A 16,207-nucleotide genomic window follows, 5' to 3' on the forward strand; every position below is an offset into this window, starting at 1 on the left:
ACATGGATGACGGTTCAATGAAAGCACTAGCAGCATTAAGCTTTTTTAGCTCCTCTTGAATTACAACCTGCAAAGGTCTTCCGCTAAATCTAGCCATTTCTTGCAGTTCCTCTAGATAATTGCTAGTGACATCACCCCCAGTTGTCTGAGTGTAAACACTGCTCAAGGCACACACATTAAAGAATGTGTCTGCATTAGAAGTACTAACAATTAGGGCTGTGCAAAAATATCGATACAGCTAACTATCGCGATATTTTTTTTCACGATAGTGTATCGATATTTCAACCTCTAGTATCGATATTTAAAAAAAATAAAAAAAAATAATAATTTTTCATCAAATCCCTCTGTGTGCGTCAAACGACCTCCTCCGCCGCTGCTGTAGTTGTCGCTGACTCACGACAGTTGTCTACTGTCACTCAACTGTCCAGTTGTATGAGGCGCCGGACTGGACAAAAGCGAAGCGAACTGCGCGAGCGAGCAACAGAGCTCGAGAGAGACCGAGTGTATCCGCGCGCGAGAGAAACCGAGTGTGTCTGCGTGCGAGAGAAACCGAGGGTGTCTGCGTGCGAGAGAAACCGAGGGTGTCTGCGTGCGAGAGAAACCGAGGGTGTCTGCGTGCGAGAGAGACCGAGTCCGAGCATTAGTATTGGACTGGTACATACATAGTAATATAAATATGAGGCATGGAAGTTCGATTAATGGACAACAATAATCAGTGCAAACGTCTTGTTTTGAACTATTGTTTAATAAATATAAATAATTCGAGCACATAAACTTCCATATGGAGGATTAAATAAGATTGAATGTATGTAGTAATAATATATAAAAATTATATAAGAGGCATGGACGTTCGATTAATGGACAACAATATAAATAAAAACAACAATTAAATTATTATAAACAATAGTTCAAAACAAGACGTTTGTAGTACTGATTATTGCTGTCCATTAATCGAACTTCCATGCCTCTTATAGTATATAATATTATGTACCAATTAGGCTACTATTGCTGGGGCACACTCGGTCTCTCTGGCGCAGACACACTCCGTCTCTCGCGCACTGTCGCTCGCGCACGCAGACACACTCGACACAATGCAAATACCTTTGCGAATAAATTGGAATTTAAGTTTTTGTCTGCTGAGTTATCAATATAATGTGATACACATACCAGAATACCCCTGGTGGTACATAAAAAGTTGTATATTCAGCTCTATTTCTTTCTTTTTTATTACATTTTTGATTTAAAAAAAATATATATTGCAATATATCGCAATATGTATTGTATTGTATCGTATCGTGATATATCGTATCGTGACCCATGTATCGTGATATGTATCGTATCGTGAGGCCCTTGCCAATACCCAGCCCTACTAACAATTCGTAATGGCAACAAGGGTCGCAGTGCATCCATAGCGGAGCTATATTGGAACTCTATTATAGCTTGCTGATGAAATTCGGAGGACGGACTATCAATGAGCAAGGTTCGCTTTATGCTACCATAGCGCATCAGCCATGACTCAAGATCTTGATCGGATTCGGATAGTGTTAAACCGCTTGCTAGAACGGCATCACGAACACACACTTTCTCTCGTCTCACAATGTCCATTGTTCTTAACTGTTCTAAACTGCTTTTTCACACTGAGAGATCACTATTGTTGTATGACACTCCAAATTCTCCTGGCTGGCTCGCCAACTTTGTAACCCTTCACTAAATTTGATACAGACAATGTCTGCGTATGGACCAGTCAAATCAGAAGCCTAGAATTCGCCTGTAGAGAATAGGATGTCCCAACAATAATGAGTCACTCACACAAGGTTTAAGTTGTAACTGATTTAGTATAATGAAAAATTTGTATTCAAGAATTTCAAGATGTTCAAGAAAAACAGAGATAGATAAAATAAAATACAGGAAATAGAAAAGTAAATAAAATACAATGAAGTGTGCGTCTCAAACAAATTAATTTCTTTAAACACTTTTGTTTAAAGCTTCTTAGGTTTCACTCATATTTCAGTGGTTCTTTTGGAAAATAAAAGAAACATAAAATAAAATTTAGAATTCAATTTAGTCACCACCTGTAACACTCACTTCACCTTATAATTAAATTTTAATTTAGAATATAATCAATTCAAGCTAAACTCCTAATCTGATTCCTTTTGAAATTCTTCTCTTATCTTCTAATTTTTCAAAACAAAATAAAAGAATGGACAACAAAAAAAAACAATTACCTTTGATCAAGCAACACAAAATAAAACAAATAATTAATAAATTCACATTTAAATTCTTTTTTTCAGGAATTTAACCTTTCAATTTCGACATGAGTTGAGTGCAGTCTCTGAAGTTATGGCTGAAATGGGTAATGACAATGATTTTGTCCGTTTCTCCTCGTGAATGAAATTCCTCCCAGTAACAGTGAAAAGTGTGAGAGCTGTTAGTTCAATTTCCTACCATCCAGTTCGGCAACGATAATGTCAGTTTCAGGCAATCGATCAATACTCGTGGTTAGACTCGTGCGGCTCGCCAGTCCCGACTCCCTCCGCGAACATGAGAGTTGGGACAAAATCCAGGAACTCCAATCCGGAAAGATTCGATCTCACAGCAGCATCAACTCAATTCAGCACACACTTGACGACGATGAAAAATTAAAATCAGGAAAAGACAAGAAGAAAACAGAGAGAATACAAAACAAAAAAAAAACAAAACCTGACCTTGAATACAAGATCAGAAAAAACCTTGTTAGTTTTCCATAACATAACGTTACACATCACATCATTTAACAGTGTTTAACACGGCATCAAAATGGCGATTGCGTTTCACATACAACGTGCAATCATTTCGTTCACCAAATGTGGTTATGAAGAAAATACATTACTTATAAAATAAACAGATTTCTCATTTACAATTCTCTAATATAAGCATTTCATGAACATTTAACCCAAATGGAATAAAAGTTTAACTCACCAAGACCAGATGAGCTTGAATATAAACCTTTTTTTAGGTTTGAAGAACGGTTACAACTCAGAAAAATCCTTTTCTCTTTCTCACTCAAAAATATATTCGTATTATAAGTCTGTTTCTCAATAAATAAACCTCAATTTGTGAACGCGCTGTGTTACAACGGCTGCTTCTCCGTAACTGCGTCACATGCGGTTTCTCCGTAACTGCGTCACACAGTATAAAATCAATTTAACTCTTTTTCTCGGTCTCTTTCATATCAAATTTACTTCTCTTCCACTACATCGTCTCTGGAACAATATACATGAAATTCTCATCAAGTTTCTCAAAGAAGATAACTTATCTCTCAAATTTCCTTGGAGAGATTCAACTGACGTCTGCTCTCGTCTGCGATAGCAATCAAAAAAAACGCGGTCTCTAACTGCGTGCGAAATATGGAAAACAGAAATGCACTCTCATTGGTCAATCCTCCCAAATAAAACTAATTTTAATTGGCTATTTTAAAACGCATGAAAATAATTTATGAAATGAAAAGATAATTTATATAGGATATATAGGATTAGAATTGTCTAATTCTTTGTTAATATTGGTTTTTAACCTGGGTTACATTCTGTTCTTTTTAAAAGTATATAAATGTTTATAAAAATAATATACAATAATATCTCACTAAAATAATTAAAGTTGAAAAAAGATTCTATCCTTTAAAAGTGTTTAAATGAAATCTTGCAAATTAAACTAAAGTTGAAAAACATACTGTTCTTTAAAAGCATTTAAAAAGGCTTACTAAAACCAATTGTTTTAGTTTTAGATAAAAATTACATAAAACATTCTATCCTTTATATTCTATCATTTATATAATATAAATGATATAATCTAAAACAATTAAACTAAGGTTGAAAAACATTCTATCCTTTAAAAGTATATAATGAAATGCTTATACAATATATCTTACTAAAAATAAAAATCATCTTACATGTTAGAGAGAGTTAAAGTATGTCCTACCATGGATGTCCACAAAAATGCAATGTATGAATGGGTTCAAAATGGTTTTACACAACTGAATTCATCTAGTCATTCCTGAATGACCTCACACTGTCTCAAAACATAGCGCGTCTAATGTATGTGTGTCAAAAAGTAAAGGAGCCGTGCGCGTTTCTGTGTGTGTGTGTGTGTGTGTGTGTGTGTGTGTGTGTGCATGTGTTAAACATAAATCACAGAGTGGTTCTCTCTCACACCAGCGTCTCTGACTCAGAGGGTTGTATTCAGTGATGGGATGAGGCATTTTGAATGCTGTGTTGGGGCTAAATTGATTTCAAAGTTTAAATGATATCTTTTTTAAAAATATTTGTTTCATAACATATAGATGTCCATACATCCTATGAATGAGATTGCAGTTGTAATAGAAAAGACTGTTTTTTCCTGACTCTGCTCCTTCGCATTCCTGAGCACGGTGAAAGTGATAATAATGTTTTAAATTTCACAAAAATAATATAAAATAAATACCTTGCTAGAAATCTACTGAAATGCTTGTAAAAAGAATAAAATTCATCTCACATGTTTAGAGAGTTACGACTCTTGAACTTATGTGTTCAAGAAGCTGTTGAGAGCTATAAATCACAGAGTGGTTCTCTCTCACACCAGCGTCTCTGACTCCTAGGGTTTATTCAGCGATCAGAATGAGACATTGTGTTAGGGCTAAATTTATTTCAAAGTTTAAATGATATCTTTATAAAATGTTTTTAAATTAAATTCAATACATTATTAAAAGTCTTAATAAAAAAGTCTCTCAAACAGAGGCCCTCGCTCGTGTCTGTCAGCAGGCCGACGGCGGCGCGCGTGTCTCTGTGTCTATGCTGCATTCTGACATCCCCTCCTTCCATTTCCAGAGGTAACAGTGACACTGTGAAGTGTATCTCACACTAACTAAAGTTAAAAAAACATTCTGTTCTTTATAAGTATATAAAAAATATCTGCTGAAACCAATTGTTTTAGTTTTAGATAAAAATTACATAAAACATTATATTCTTTATATTCTATCCTTTTATATAATTTATATAATATAAATTATATAATCTAAAATAATATAATATAATACAAAATAACAGAGTGGTTCTCTCTCTCATCTAAAAGCATAACCTTAAAAAGTTTGCATTAGATATTTTAAAAGATTGATTAAATTAAATCTTTAAAGTTTCAATACATACTCATCTTCTATTTATCTGTACTTATGTATGATATAAATTATTTTTTGCTTAACTGTGACCTAAAGTATAATTGTTATTAAACAATGTCTCTTCAAAAACTGTACTTGGTCGTCTTAAAATCTCATTTATATGAAAAAGATTCAACCAGCATTTTTTGTCCATGCAGGGGTTTCAACTTTTATGGTGGGGCTTTCCATAGCTATCCCGTACACCTAAACACGACCATCACAGAAAACTACATTTTCAAAATGTAAACAAAGTTTTAGCTAAATAAAAACACCTTACATTTCCAGAGAGGCAAAGTAGTTCTTTATGCAATGATAAAAGCAAATAGTTTAAGTTGTCATAAACAGAACAAAAAAAAAAAAAAATCCTTCAGTGATAAACTACGGTGTGTACTGAAGCTTCAGGATATAGGGCAACAAACCAGATGAGTCTCGGCGGACTGTCGCAGTAAATCTAGTCTGGGTTTCAGAGCATACTACATCCAGAGTTTACACTAAATTCATTTAAAAGTTTAAAGTTTTATTAAAATCATATCTTCTTAGAAGATTTATGTATTATTGTTACTAAGCAGCGTCTGTCCAAAAACTTTAGATTGTTACATACAACATACAACATGAAACATGGTGTCAAAGTTTGTCACAATGTTTTTTTAAGAAATCCTAGGACTTTACATTGCTCTTATTTAGACAAAGTTGTATCATTTGGAAAATCAAAGTAAAAATCACACATCGTATAAGATCATTTTTACTCGTATCTCCCGAACTAGGGTGAAACCCTTTACTGAGAATATACTATCGGTCATCTACTCAAAATACATGTAGAAGTTTCAAATGTTAGCATTTGTTGATGGTGGCCGCATGAACAGACTTTGGCGAGAGCTATAGCAGGAAGCTATGCCCTTTGACCCCCTCGATTTTGCAGGCCTTTTTGTTAAAGATTTAAAAAGATTCCCATCCAGCTGTGAAATTCTATTTTGCATTTAAACGAATAGTGCTGTCTAGCAGTTCTCCCATCTACTCGCTTTTTCAACTTTGGTAAATGTGTCAAGAATCTACAACATGTCTTCCGATAGCGCTTCATCGAGTTTAATTGTACATGTTCTACCGTTATGATGTACTTTGTTACATGTTCTACCATACATGTTCTACCGTTCTATATAATGATTAACCAAGCTTGTCATTTAGACCGTACCTTTGAAAGTCTTTCTCCTTCATTAGCTCTTTCCACCTGAGAAAAGCTATCCCGATTTTTATTTACATAACGATAAATTAAATTTGAATTTAATTAAAACTTCTCCTGTGGCTCGGCATAACTATGATCCAGCATTATTGTCACGTACTGCTCAGAGACACGAAGTAGGAGATCCAAATGCAGCTTTATTTTGTGGGGCAATCCAGAGGCGTAATCCAACATACAGGCTAGGGTCATACACAGGAAAGCAGTCCAAAACAAAGAAACAAACAAACAAACAAAACAGGCAGGGACCAGAGGCAAGAGAGTAATCCAGGGACCAGAGGCAAGAGAGTAATCCAGGAAACAGGGCAAGATATCCAAAAACAAGAAACAAGACAACCAGGGAAACTCTCAGAATAGCAGTGTAACACTTAACAAGACTTCGCGGTGAGTGAATGAATGAACAAGGTATATATAGACAGACTAACAGGATGATGAGACAGGTGAATGCAATCAGTGAATGAGGTACAGGTGAATGTGATCAGTGATAAGTGATGATGAGTCCAGGCAGTGAGTTATGGGAACTGTAGTTTGTGAGTGAATAGGATAGTCTGATGTGGACTGCCCTCTGGTGGCTCACAAGGGCAGCTCCAGCTGGTGATCGTTACATAGCCCCTCCCCAAAGAGCGGCTTCCAGACGCTCCAAAACTGTCCAGGTGGGAGGTGGCCCGGAGGCGGATCCGGGGGCGGGATGGAGGGCCAGGTCCGTGGAGCGGAAGAGGACCTTGAGACTGTGGTAATACGGGAGGCCAGGACGGAGCAGGCAGTCCATCGGGCGGCCAGGGCGGAGACGACCGTCCATCGGGCGGCCAGGGCGGAGACGACCGTCCATCGGGCGGCCAGGGCGGAGACGACCGTCCATCGGGCGGCCAGGGCGGAGACGACCCCTCGGGCGGCCAGGGCGGAGACGACCCCTCGGGCGGCCAGGGCGGAGACGACCCCTCGGGCGGCCAGGGCGGAGACGACCCCTCGGGCGGCCAGGGCGGAGACGATCCCTCGGGCGGCCAGGGCACAGGAACAGACATCGGCTCAGGGACTGGAACAGACACTGGCTCAGGGACTGGAACAGACACAGGCACCGGCTCAGGAACAGGAACAGACACAGGCACCGGCTCAGGAACAGGAACTGGCTCCGGCTCAGGAACAGACACTGGCTCCGGCTCAGGAACAGACACAGGAACAGGAACAGACACAGGCACTGGCTCCGGCTCAGGAACAGACACTGGCTCCGGCTCAGGAACAGACACTGGCTCCGGCTCAGGAACAGACACTGGCTCCGGCTCAGGAACAGACACTGGCTCCGGCTCAGGAACAGACACTGGCTCCGGCTCAGGAACAGACACTGGCTCCGGCTCAGGAACAGACACTGGCTCCGGCTCAGGAACAGACGTGTCAGCGGCCATCTTGTCCGTAGAAACTGGCTCGGCGGAGACCATCTCGTCCTGAGACACTGGTTCGGTGGCGGAGGTCATCGTGTCTGGAGACACAGGCGTGGAGTCGGCCATCTTGTCCGAAGACACAGGCGTGGAGTCGGCCATCTTGTCCGAAGACACAGGCGTGGAGTCGGCCATCTTGTCCGAAGACACAGGCGTGGAGTCGGCCATCTTGTCCGAAGACACAGGCGTGGAGTCGGCCATCTTGTCCGAAGACACAGGCGTGGAGTCGGCCATCTTGTCCGAAGACACAGGCGTGGAGTCGACCATCTTGTCCGAAGACACAGGCGTGGAGTCGACCATCTTGTCCGAAGACACAGGCGTGGAGTCGGCCATCTTGTCTGTAGACACAGGCGCAGAAAGAGGAAGAGGAACAGATTCAAGCTCAGTATCCGGATCAGTTTCAGGCTCAGGAACAGATTCAGTCTCGGCGGGACGAGACACTTGACGGACGGACGTGACGTGAAGCTCAGTCTCTGGATCGGCAGAAGTGACGTGAACAGTCTCTGGATCAGCAGAAGCGACGTGAACAGTCTCTGGATCAGCAGAAGCGACGTGAACAGTCTCTGCATCAGCAGAAGCGACATGAACAGTCTCTGGATCAGCAGAAGCGACGTGAACAGTCTCTGGATCAGCAGAAGCAACGTGAACAGTCTCTGGATCAGCAGAAGCGACGTGAACAGTCTCTGGATCAGCAGAAGCGACGTGAACAGTCTCTGGATCAGCAGAAGCGCACTCTGAGCTTGACGGGACCAGCGGCGGCGAGGGCTTTGAGCTGGGTAGGACCAGCGGCGAAGAGGACTCTGAGCTGGTTAGGACCAGCGATGAAGAAGGCTTTGAGCTGGACAGAACCAGCGGCGAAGAGGGCTCTGAGCTGGGCGGGACCAGCGGCGAAGAGGGCTCTGAGCTGGACGGGACCAGCAGTGAAGGCTCTGTGCTGGACGGAACCAGCGGTGAAGAGGGCTCTGTGCTGGACGGGACCAGCGGTGAAGAGGACTCTGTGCTGAACGGGACCAGCAGTGAAGAGGGCTCTGTGCTGGACGGGACCAGCGGTGAAGAGGGCTCTGTGCTGGACGGGACCAGCGGTGAAGAGGGCTCTGTGCTGGACGGGACCAGCGGTGAAGACTCTAGCTTGGCGGGCATGTCGCTTGCTGTCTTGGCTTCGGCAGATCTGGCGTGAAGTGCAGGCTCGGCTGGACTGGCGTGAAGTGCAGGCTCGGCTGGACTGGCGTGAAGTGCAGGCTCGGCTGGACGGGGGTGCCACGGAAGGAAGCTCTCCAGACATCTGGAGAGTGCCTCTCTCCAATCCAGACCAGAGAGATCGGGGAGCTCCCTCGGGTCGACCTCCTTAGCCCCCAGCCGGTAACATAACTTAATAGCCTCGTCACCCAGAGAGCAAGAGGCAGCGAGAGGAAAAAAAACCCAGGTGTACTGGAACAGATCGAGGCTATCCAGGGCTAAGGCCGCGATCTGTCCAGCGAACTCCCGGCTCATGCTGGGAAGATCAGGTGAGATCCGTACTGCTGTATTACAGGAGGTCATAGCTGCTGGATCTGAAGTGTGGCGAAGTCTTCTGTCACGTACTGCTCAGAGACACGAAGTAGGAGATCCAAATGCAGCTTTATTTTGTGGGGCAATCCAGAGGCGTAATCCAACATACAGGCTAGGGTCATACACAGGAAAGCAGTCCAAAACAAAGAAACTAGTGATGTTACATATGACACTGAAGCTTCGATGCGCGTATCACATAAGCGACACAATTTGTAGTGAAGCCCCGTATCGAGGCGTGTATTGGTTTACTAGAGTCACGTGATCGATGACAAACGAAGCCTCACTTTCTGTCCAGTCACGTGCGCGTTTCGCTTTGGGTGTCAGAAGGCTCGAACTTCAGATCGTATTTAACGAGTCATTGTTGGCTCAGTCTGGTTGATATTTACAATTATTGATATTGACATTTAATAACAGATGATACTATCAGACAATGTCCTTATTCATTGTGTGTGTGTGTAGAGAGAGAGAGAGAGAGAGAGAGTAGGCCTACATTAAATCTTATTGAATCATATAAGCTTATAAACTATTATATTTTATTGTCACACTTTAATGGGAAAATGAATTTATTTAATGAACAAATCAAACACAAACATGTAAGGCTTTTATTTGTACACATACATAACATTGAAACTATGGAGTGTGTTGTGGTTGCTTCATCTGCCAGAGCTTCTAACACAGGCTTCTGGCTGCTTTATTTTAAATAAGCACCAGATGGCGCTGTTCTCGGCGCTGTTCTCGACACTCTCGAAGCTTTGAATCTTTTCCCGGAACAGTCAGGGGAAAGCCTCAGTGATTCATGAGGCTTCATTTCCCCATCCCTAAAAGAAACAAACAAACAAACAAAACAGGCAGGGACCAGAGGCAAGAGAGTAATCCAGGGACCAGAGGCAAGAGAGTAATCCAGGAAACAGGGCAAGATATCCAAAAACAAGAAACAAGACAACCAGGGAAACGCTCAGAATAGCAGTGTAACACTTAACAAGACTTCGCGGTGAGTGAATGAATGAACAAGGTATATATAGACAGACTAACAGGATGATGAGACAGGTGAATGCAATCAGTGAATGAGGTACAGGTGAATGTGATCAGTGATAAGTGATGATGAGTCCAGGCAGTGAGTTATGGGAACTGTAGTTTGTGAGTGAATAGGATAGTCTGATGTGGACTGCCCTCTGGTGGCTCACAAGGGCAGCTCCAGCTGGTGATCGTTACAATTATATTGTACCGTGCAGCGCAGCCTTTCAAATGTGGCGGGGGCAGTATCAACGCCTCCCATATGGTCTATCGGTTAGGATTCCTGGTTTTCATCCAGGCTGTCCAGGCTGCTACTCAATAGTCGAATAATCATCAATAATCATTTTTAGTAATTCATAGTCTTAGAGGCCTACACGAACTGCAGAAACAAGCAGTTTCTTGAAGATTCAGTACTGAATCATTTTCACAAATACAATTATATTGAATTCAGAAAATTTCACTATGGAATACTTTATCATAATTTCAATTTAGTACGTCATCATTTCAACTTTTCATCTCATTATCATGACGCATAGTCATAATTTCAACTTTTTAAGTCATCATTTCGACTTGTCATAATTATTACTTAATCCAGAATTACAATTTTTGTCAGTGACGTCTTTTTAATGTAATACTTAAAACGGTTTTAAGTCATAATTTGGTTGTTGACTATAGTAGTGTTGATGATGAAACGTGCTAGTGCTTTTTGTACCTCTCTGGTATTATAGTGTTTCAAGATGGCGGAACGACACGGAAGCCTCCTTGGACTTACCCGCCCCATGTAAATAAAAGATAAGAAATGATCTTTCTTAAAATCAGATCATTTTACACCCATGAGGACATATTTATGAATAAAGACAATGATTTTAGCTTATAAAATACCATTTTTCAATCTACACATGAGAGACCTTCAGAAGTCAGAACTTCAGGGGTCAACGGTTTAGGCCCGTTGGCGAAAACACTGCATGTGTAAGGTAGTTTTCCAGATTTTCACCCAAAATCAAATACTGTATGACACTTTTCAAAGTTAGAATAACCTGTTGTGTTCTGACACAAGGCCATTAACCGGTTCTTTTTTGTTTTATAAATGTACTTTGCTTATTTCTAAACATCAACCTGATAAATATGAATACGATGAAACGATAATTTTTAAGAAAAAACATTTTTAAGAAAAATACAACTAAACCATGATAATGTTTAGTTTAGATCTGGATGATTAAGTTTCAGGCGTAGTGCAACCAGATTTCTCTAACATCTCACTCACGACGAACAACGTCGTAAATAAACATTTTCAAACTGAACCATATTTTATTGATTATGGTGATTTAAAGTTTTTGTTATTAACTAATACCTTTATCTTTTAACTAACATCTAACCCCAAATAAACAGATAATGGAATGTTCACAATCTACATGGTAAGATATTCTCCTATGTATGCAAGTAGTTGTGCTTAAATCTTTGGGAGTATTTTGTCACACCGTAGTGATACAAAGTTCCACACTTTGGTAAAACCTGCAGGTAAAATTCCACAAAAGTAAATTCTAATTCTTCATCATCATGAGCCATTTAAAACAAATACAGGAAAGCCACTATAGTGATCCGTTTTGAATGTCTGCCATTGACATCTTGTTTCTTTTTGTACAGTTTGCAAAAAGTACATAGAGTGTGGTCAAACATGTTAGGAATGTATACTATACATTATAGGTCCTTCTACACGATAGGCCTTTAACCGGTTCTTTTTTGTTTTATAAAAAAAAGAAAACAAAAAATATGACTAAAAAAAATGACTATGGCTGTTTTTCTGTTACCTATTACGCTATAACTCGTCTAACTATTACACGGTTAAGCTAATGAATCACGGTTGATACGTGGTATTTTTACATGAAAGGGGGGGTTGATTCATTTTTTATTCCGTCCACACTTTGACACCAGAGTTTTATTCGGCAGAATCACATATTGTCAATTTCAATGGTTAGATAAATCATCTATCTAACAGTCATCGGTTATATGTGAAACATATTCTGGATTCACACATTGGATTCTTGTTTATATTGAACATTGTTATTGAACCGTTTTTCAATATTATTGAAAATAATTGTTAAATAAAAGCGCTAGTGTTCTCGGCCTCATCAAAGTTCACACAGTTTTCACCGTACCGACTTTGAAACAAGACTTTTGTTTAAAAGATTTTGTTCGCATTGCGATTGTATGGCGTTTTCTTTACACTTTTCCTACAGTTAGCTGTAATGTTAGTGAACTCTAGGTCTTCTCTTTGTTCATATACGACGGTATTCGCATGAATTGGCTTGATTTGTATCTTGATTTGATACGAGAGACATTTACATTATACCGTCCTAGTTTTTAAATAGCACTAAAATGTATATTTTAATATTTTAATTATATCTCTGGTTCTATGTTTTTAAAGACAAGGACGCCTCTCTCTATAAGCGACCCTCAAAATCTGTGCATACAACAAAATTACTTTTGTTTGAAGAAAAACTTAAATCAGCCGGTGCTATTGAAGCTATTAAACATCCCTGAATTCGGTAATGATATCACATTTTAATTTCAACTCATTTTAAAGGTCTATGAACTTAAAGCCTACGCAAAATTTTTCTTAAAAAACATTAACTTAAAGCAAGCGCATCCTAACTACTTTCTAAATGTTTGTAAATCCAAAAACTGTTGTTACTGGATCGAGTGAAAATAATAAACTTCTCCTTTGTTTTTATGCATCAAGTTAAATCCAAATGATAGGAAAACTTTATGATAGGAAAGTACGGACGGCGCCTTTGACCAATCCTCTACATATGGGGCACTTGCTCAGAGAAGGCGCACATTCTTTGCACACAACTAGGTGACCACAGGGGATGAAGACAATGTTCACTTCCTTATCCATGCAAACTTTGCATGTGCGCTCCTCTTGAAGTCTTCTTAACTGTTCCTCCATAGGCAAGTCTGAAAGATCTTGACTCGGGGATGCAGCTTCATTTGTCTCGGTCGTCAGGCCACACTCAAATTCCATCTCCAAAGCAGACTTCACCACAGGATTGTTCTCTTGTTCTCTCACAAATTCTCTCGATTCGCTGTCTCCATTAGTCAATAGCCGCTCAAATAGTCTTGGAAATCTTGCTTGAATCTGATGAACAAACTCTTGGCCCTTTTCTTGCAGCAGGTATTCACATCTTGGAAACCACTTGGCATGTTCTACCCATGGATCATCACCAGACTCCCAACATCTGAGTACACCATCGCAAGAAAAGCACTTCACGTCATCATTACGACCAACATAGTAAAAACCAGCCTTAGCCAATTGGTCTGGTCGAACAGTTATTCTTGAGGGCCAGTAGACAAATGTGAGCAACCTTTCTTCACACCGTTGCATTGCCGATACATTGAAAAGGCTAGATAAAGGTACATTATCTGCACGGTCACCTCGAACGAAGCGGCAGTTGGGGTAATGCCTCTGGTGTTCTGATACTGCACGATCTCCCGGTTCCCAGTTGCTAAGCTGGCCTCCACAACTGAAGCAAGCCACTCTGTCGCCCTGGCCAAGATAGTAGAAACCAGCTTTGGCAAGCTCGGCCGGACTTACTGGTGCAAGAGCCCAATTCTGAAAGGTGTCAAGGCGTTCCTGTTCCCGACGCATGCCAGGATTGTGACAAGCCGGAGGTTGCTGGTGAGACATATCCATGTTTAAGTAAACTCTTCCGTTTGGCCTGAAACGGATGTCGCAGGGGCGGAAAACTCTCATAAAAATGACATAAAAATGTGACCACAGGGCGTGTCTGGAATGTAAATGGTTGCACATGCACGCACATAAAATGCAGAAAACAAATATTGAATTATTCTAAATATTATGAGCTCAGACATTTTTTACCAGAATTTTATTTCAACATTATACTTTCATACATTGAAGAAGAACGACAATAACGAGATTTACAGATGGTCTAACCAGAATAAAAAATCTCTGCAGGCTATCATGTTTTGCTCCAGGCTATAGTTGACCAGACTTTCAACTAATTCACCAACGTCAGTTTTTGCATTTTTTGACACCAGTGACACACAGAGATCCATTACGAATGTCCATATAGCGAGTATTTCTGTGATTTCGAATTCGGCACAACATCCACCCAACACATCCAGAACTTTTCTGAGGATTACGCCGTTCGGCTCTTTGCAGTTAAAAAACATGGGCGTTACATCAGGCCATGGCTTTGTCAAGCTTCTTACGACGTCCATTTCATTTTTGAGACTTGTCACACGTTTGGTATCCTGCGCAGAATCTTTTTTCATATCACACGCAGCGTCGATGATCCTGTGCATCAAGCCAACCATTTGGCCTCTAAAATAATCTTTAAACATAGAGTCCAGCATAGCTCTTAAACGACACTCTTTGCCCGTGGCACACTCACACACCGGAGGATAATTGTACCCCGTATCGCCAGAACTCAACGGGGAGTCGCTCTCCTTTAGGTTTTGCGTCGCCATTTTTTCAGCTTTTCGAATTTTTATCCAACTTTTTGTTCCTGGAATCTCCCTTGCGGTACAATCGTGCTTTAATGCGCAGAAGTTTGCGTCAGGTTCAGGACTTTCAACTTTTGTTGCAGTGGCGCTGTAGTCCGAGGCTAGTAGAGCTAGAGTAGAGCGTGTAATGTCCTGAAATATTTATCAGGCTGGGGTCCACCCACCCTGTTGTGTAGAATGTATGGAGGTTGGCCTAAGGAAAGCCATAAATAACTATGTAAATTAAACCCACATTATGGAAGTTTGAATCGTTCGAGTCATACACACAAGTGCAGCGATGGAGCGCGTGAACACGAGCAGTGTGAGAGGATTCCTGAGATCTTACGACGATCTGACTGAGAAGATTCGCTGTTTAATACAGAAGAAACTCATCAAGAAGTACTTGAGCAGGTATAAAAACCTATTTTATTTGTGGATTAAAGAATAGAATAAAAAATAGCCATTTCTATAATAAAAGTATTTCTCTCTCACTATGGACAACCAATCCCATGCATGCCAAACTATCATTTGGCATAACTAATCATTATCAACATATATTTTTTTGATACAAGAGTTCCAAATGGCACTTATTTTTGACCCCGTAAGCACTCCAAAGTTCACTTTGTCCACAAAAAAAGGAACTTAGTCTTAATTTACTTTATGGATGTTAGGTAAATACGTTTATTAAATTGTACACATTCATTATTAATGATTCTTAATATTGTTTCTTCTCCTGTCACATTAAATCACAATTTAGAAAAAAAGAAATTAGAAACAAGTTGATTATTTTTGTAGTTGTTTAACATTTCTCAAAACATTTGTCAAATATGAAATGTTTAGTTTAGCTACTTGCACCTTATCTCGCACTTTATGACCGTTATCAGCTATTATCAGATACTATTGTCCTAACATAGACTACTGTTTTAGCTCTGGTTTAACCTGCTGTGCGTCTGTTCACCGTCCATCATGTGCTCTAACACTGCAGCATCAGCTTGTTCATTGACTTTGAACTGGTGTATGAATGTGTTTATTTTATGTTAACTTTATTTTTGCTGTACATAAATTTGATTCTTCTAACTGCTTGTCTTTGGTTAACACAGCTGGAGAAGAACAACAGGGAGGTTGGAAGATACAGTAGAGGAACTACAGAATAAATATGGAGAGAAAACAGCATTAAAAAGGATCAAGTCCATAGTGAAAAAAATCAGAAAAAAGAATATCAAACGTAGGAAAAGATTTATAATTTTACTTTGTTAGTAGTGAATATGTTTCTCAATCTTCAATCTTCTTAAAAATTTTTTTTTTTTT

General features: G+C 40.2%; 1 protein-coding gene across 1 annotated transcript; it reads right to left on the minus strand.

Annotated features, from left to right (window-relative positions):
- Nucleotides 1-13,157: 13,157 nt before the first annotated feature.
- LOC307161310 (putative inhibitor of apoptosis) lies at nt 13,158-14,087 on the minus strand (the record flags this gene model as incomplete). Its single annotated transcript, XM_079875937.1, has 1 exon — nt 13,158-14,087. The coding sequence occupies one exon, from the start codon at nt 14,085-14,087 to the stop codon at nt 13,158-13,160; it is 930 nt and encodes a 309-aa protein (XP_079732063.1).
- Nucleotides 14,088-16,207: the final 2,120 nt, after the last annotated feature.

Source organism: Squalius cephalus (genome assembly GCF_949319135.1).
Source record: "Squalius cephalus genome assembly, chromosome: 7".
NCBI classification, from domain to species: Eukaryota; Metazoa; Chordata; class Actinopteri; order Cypriniformes; family Leuciscidae; genus Squalius; species Squalius cephalus.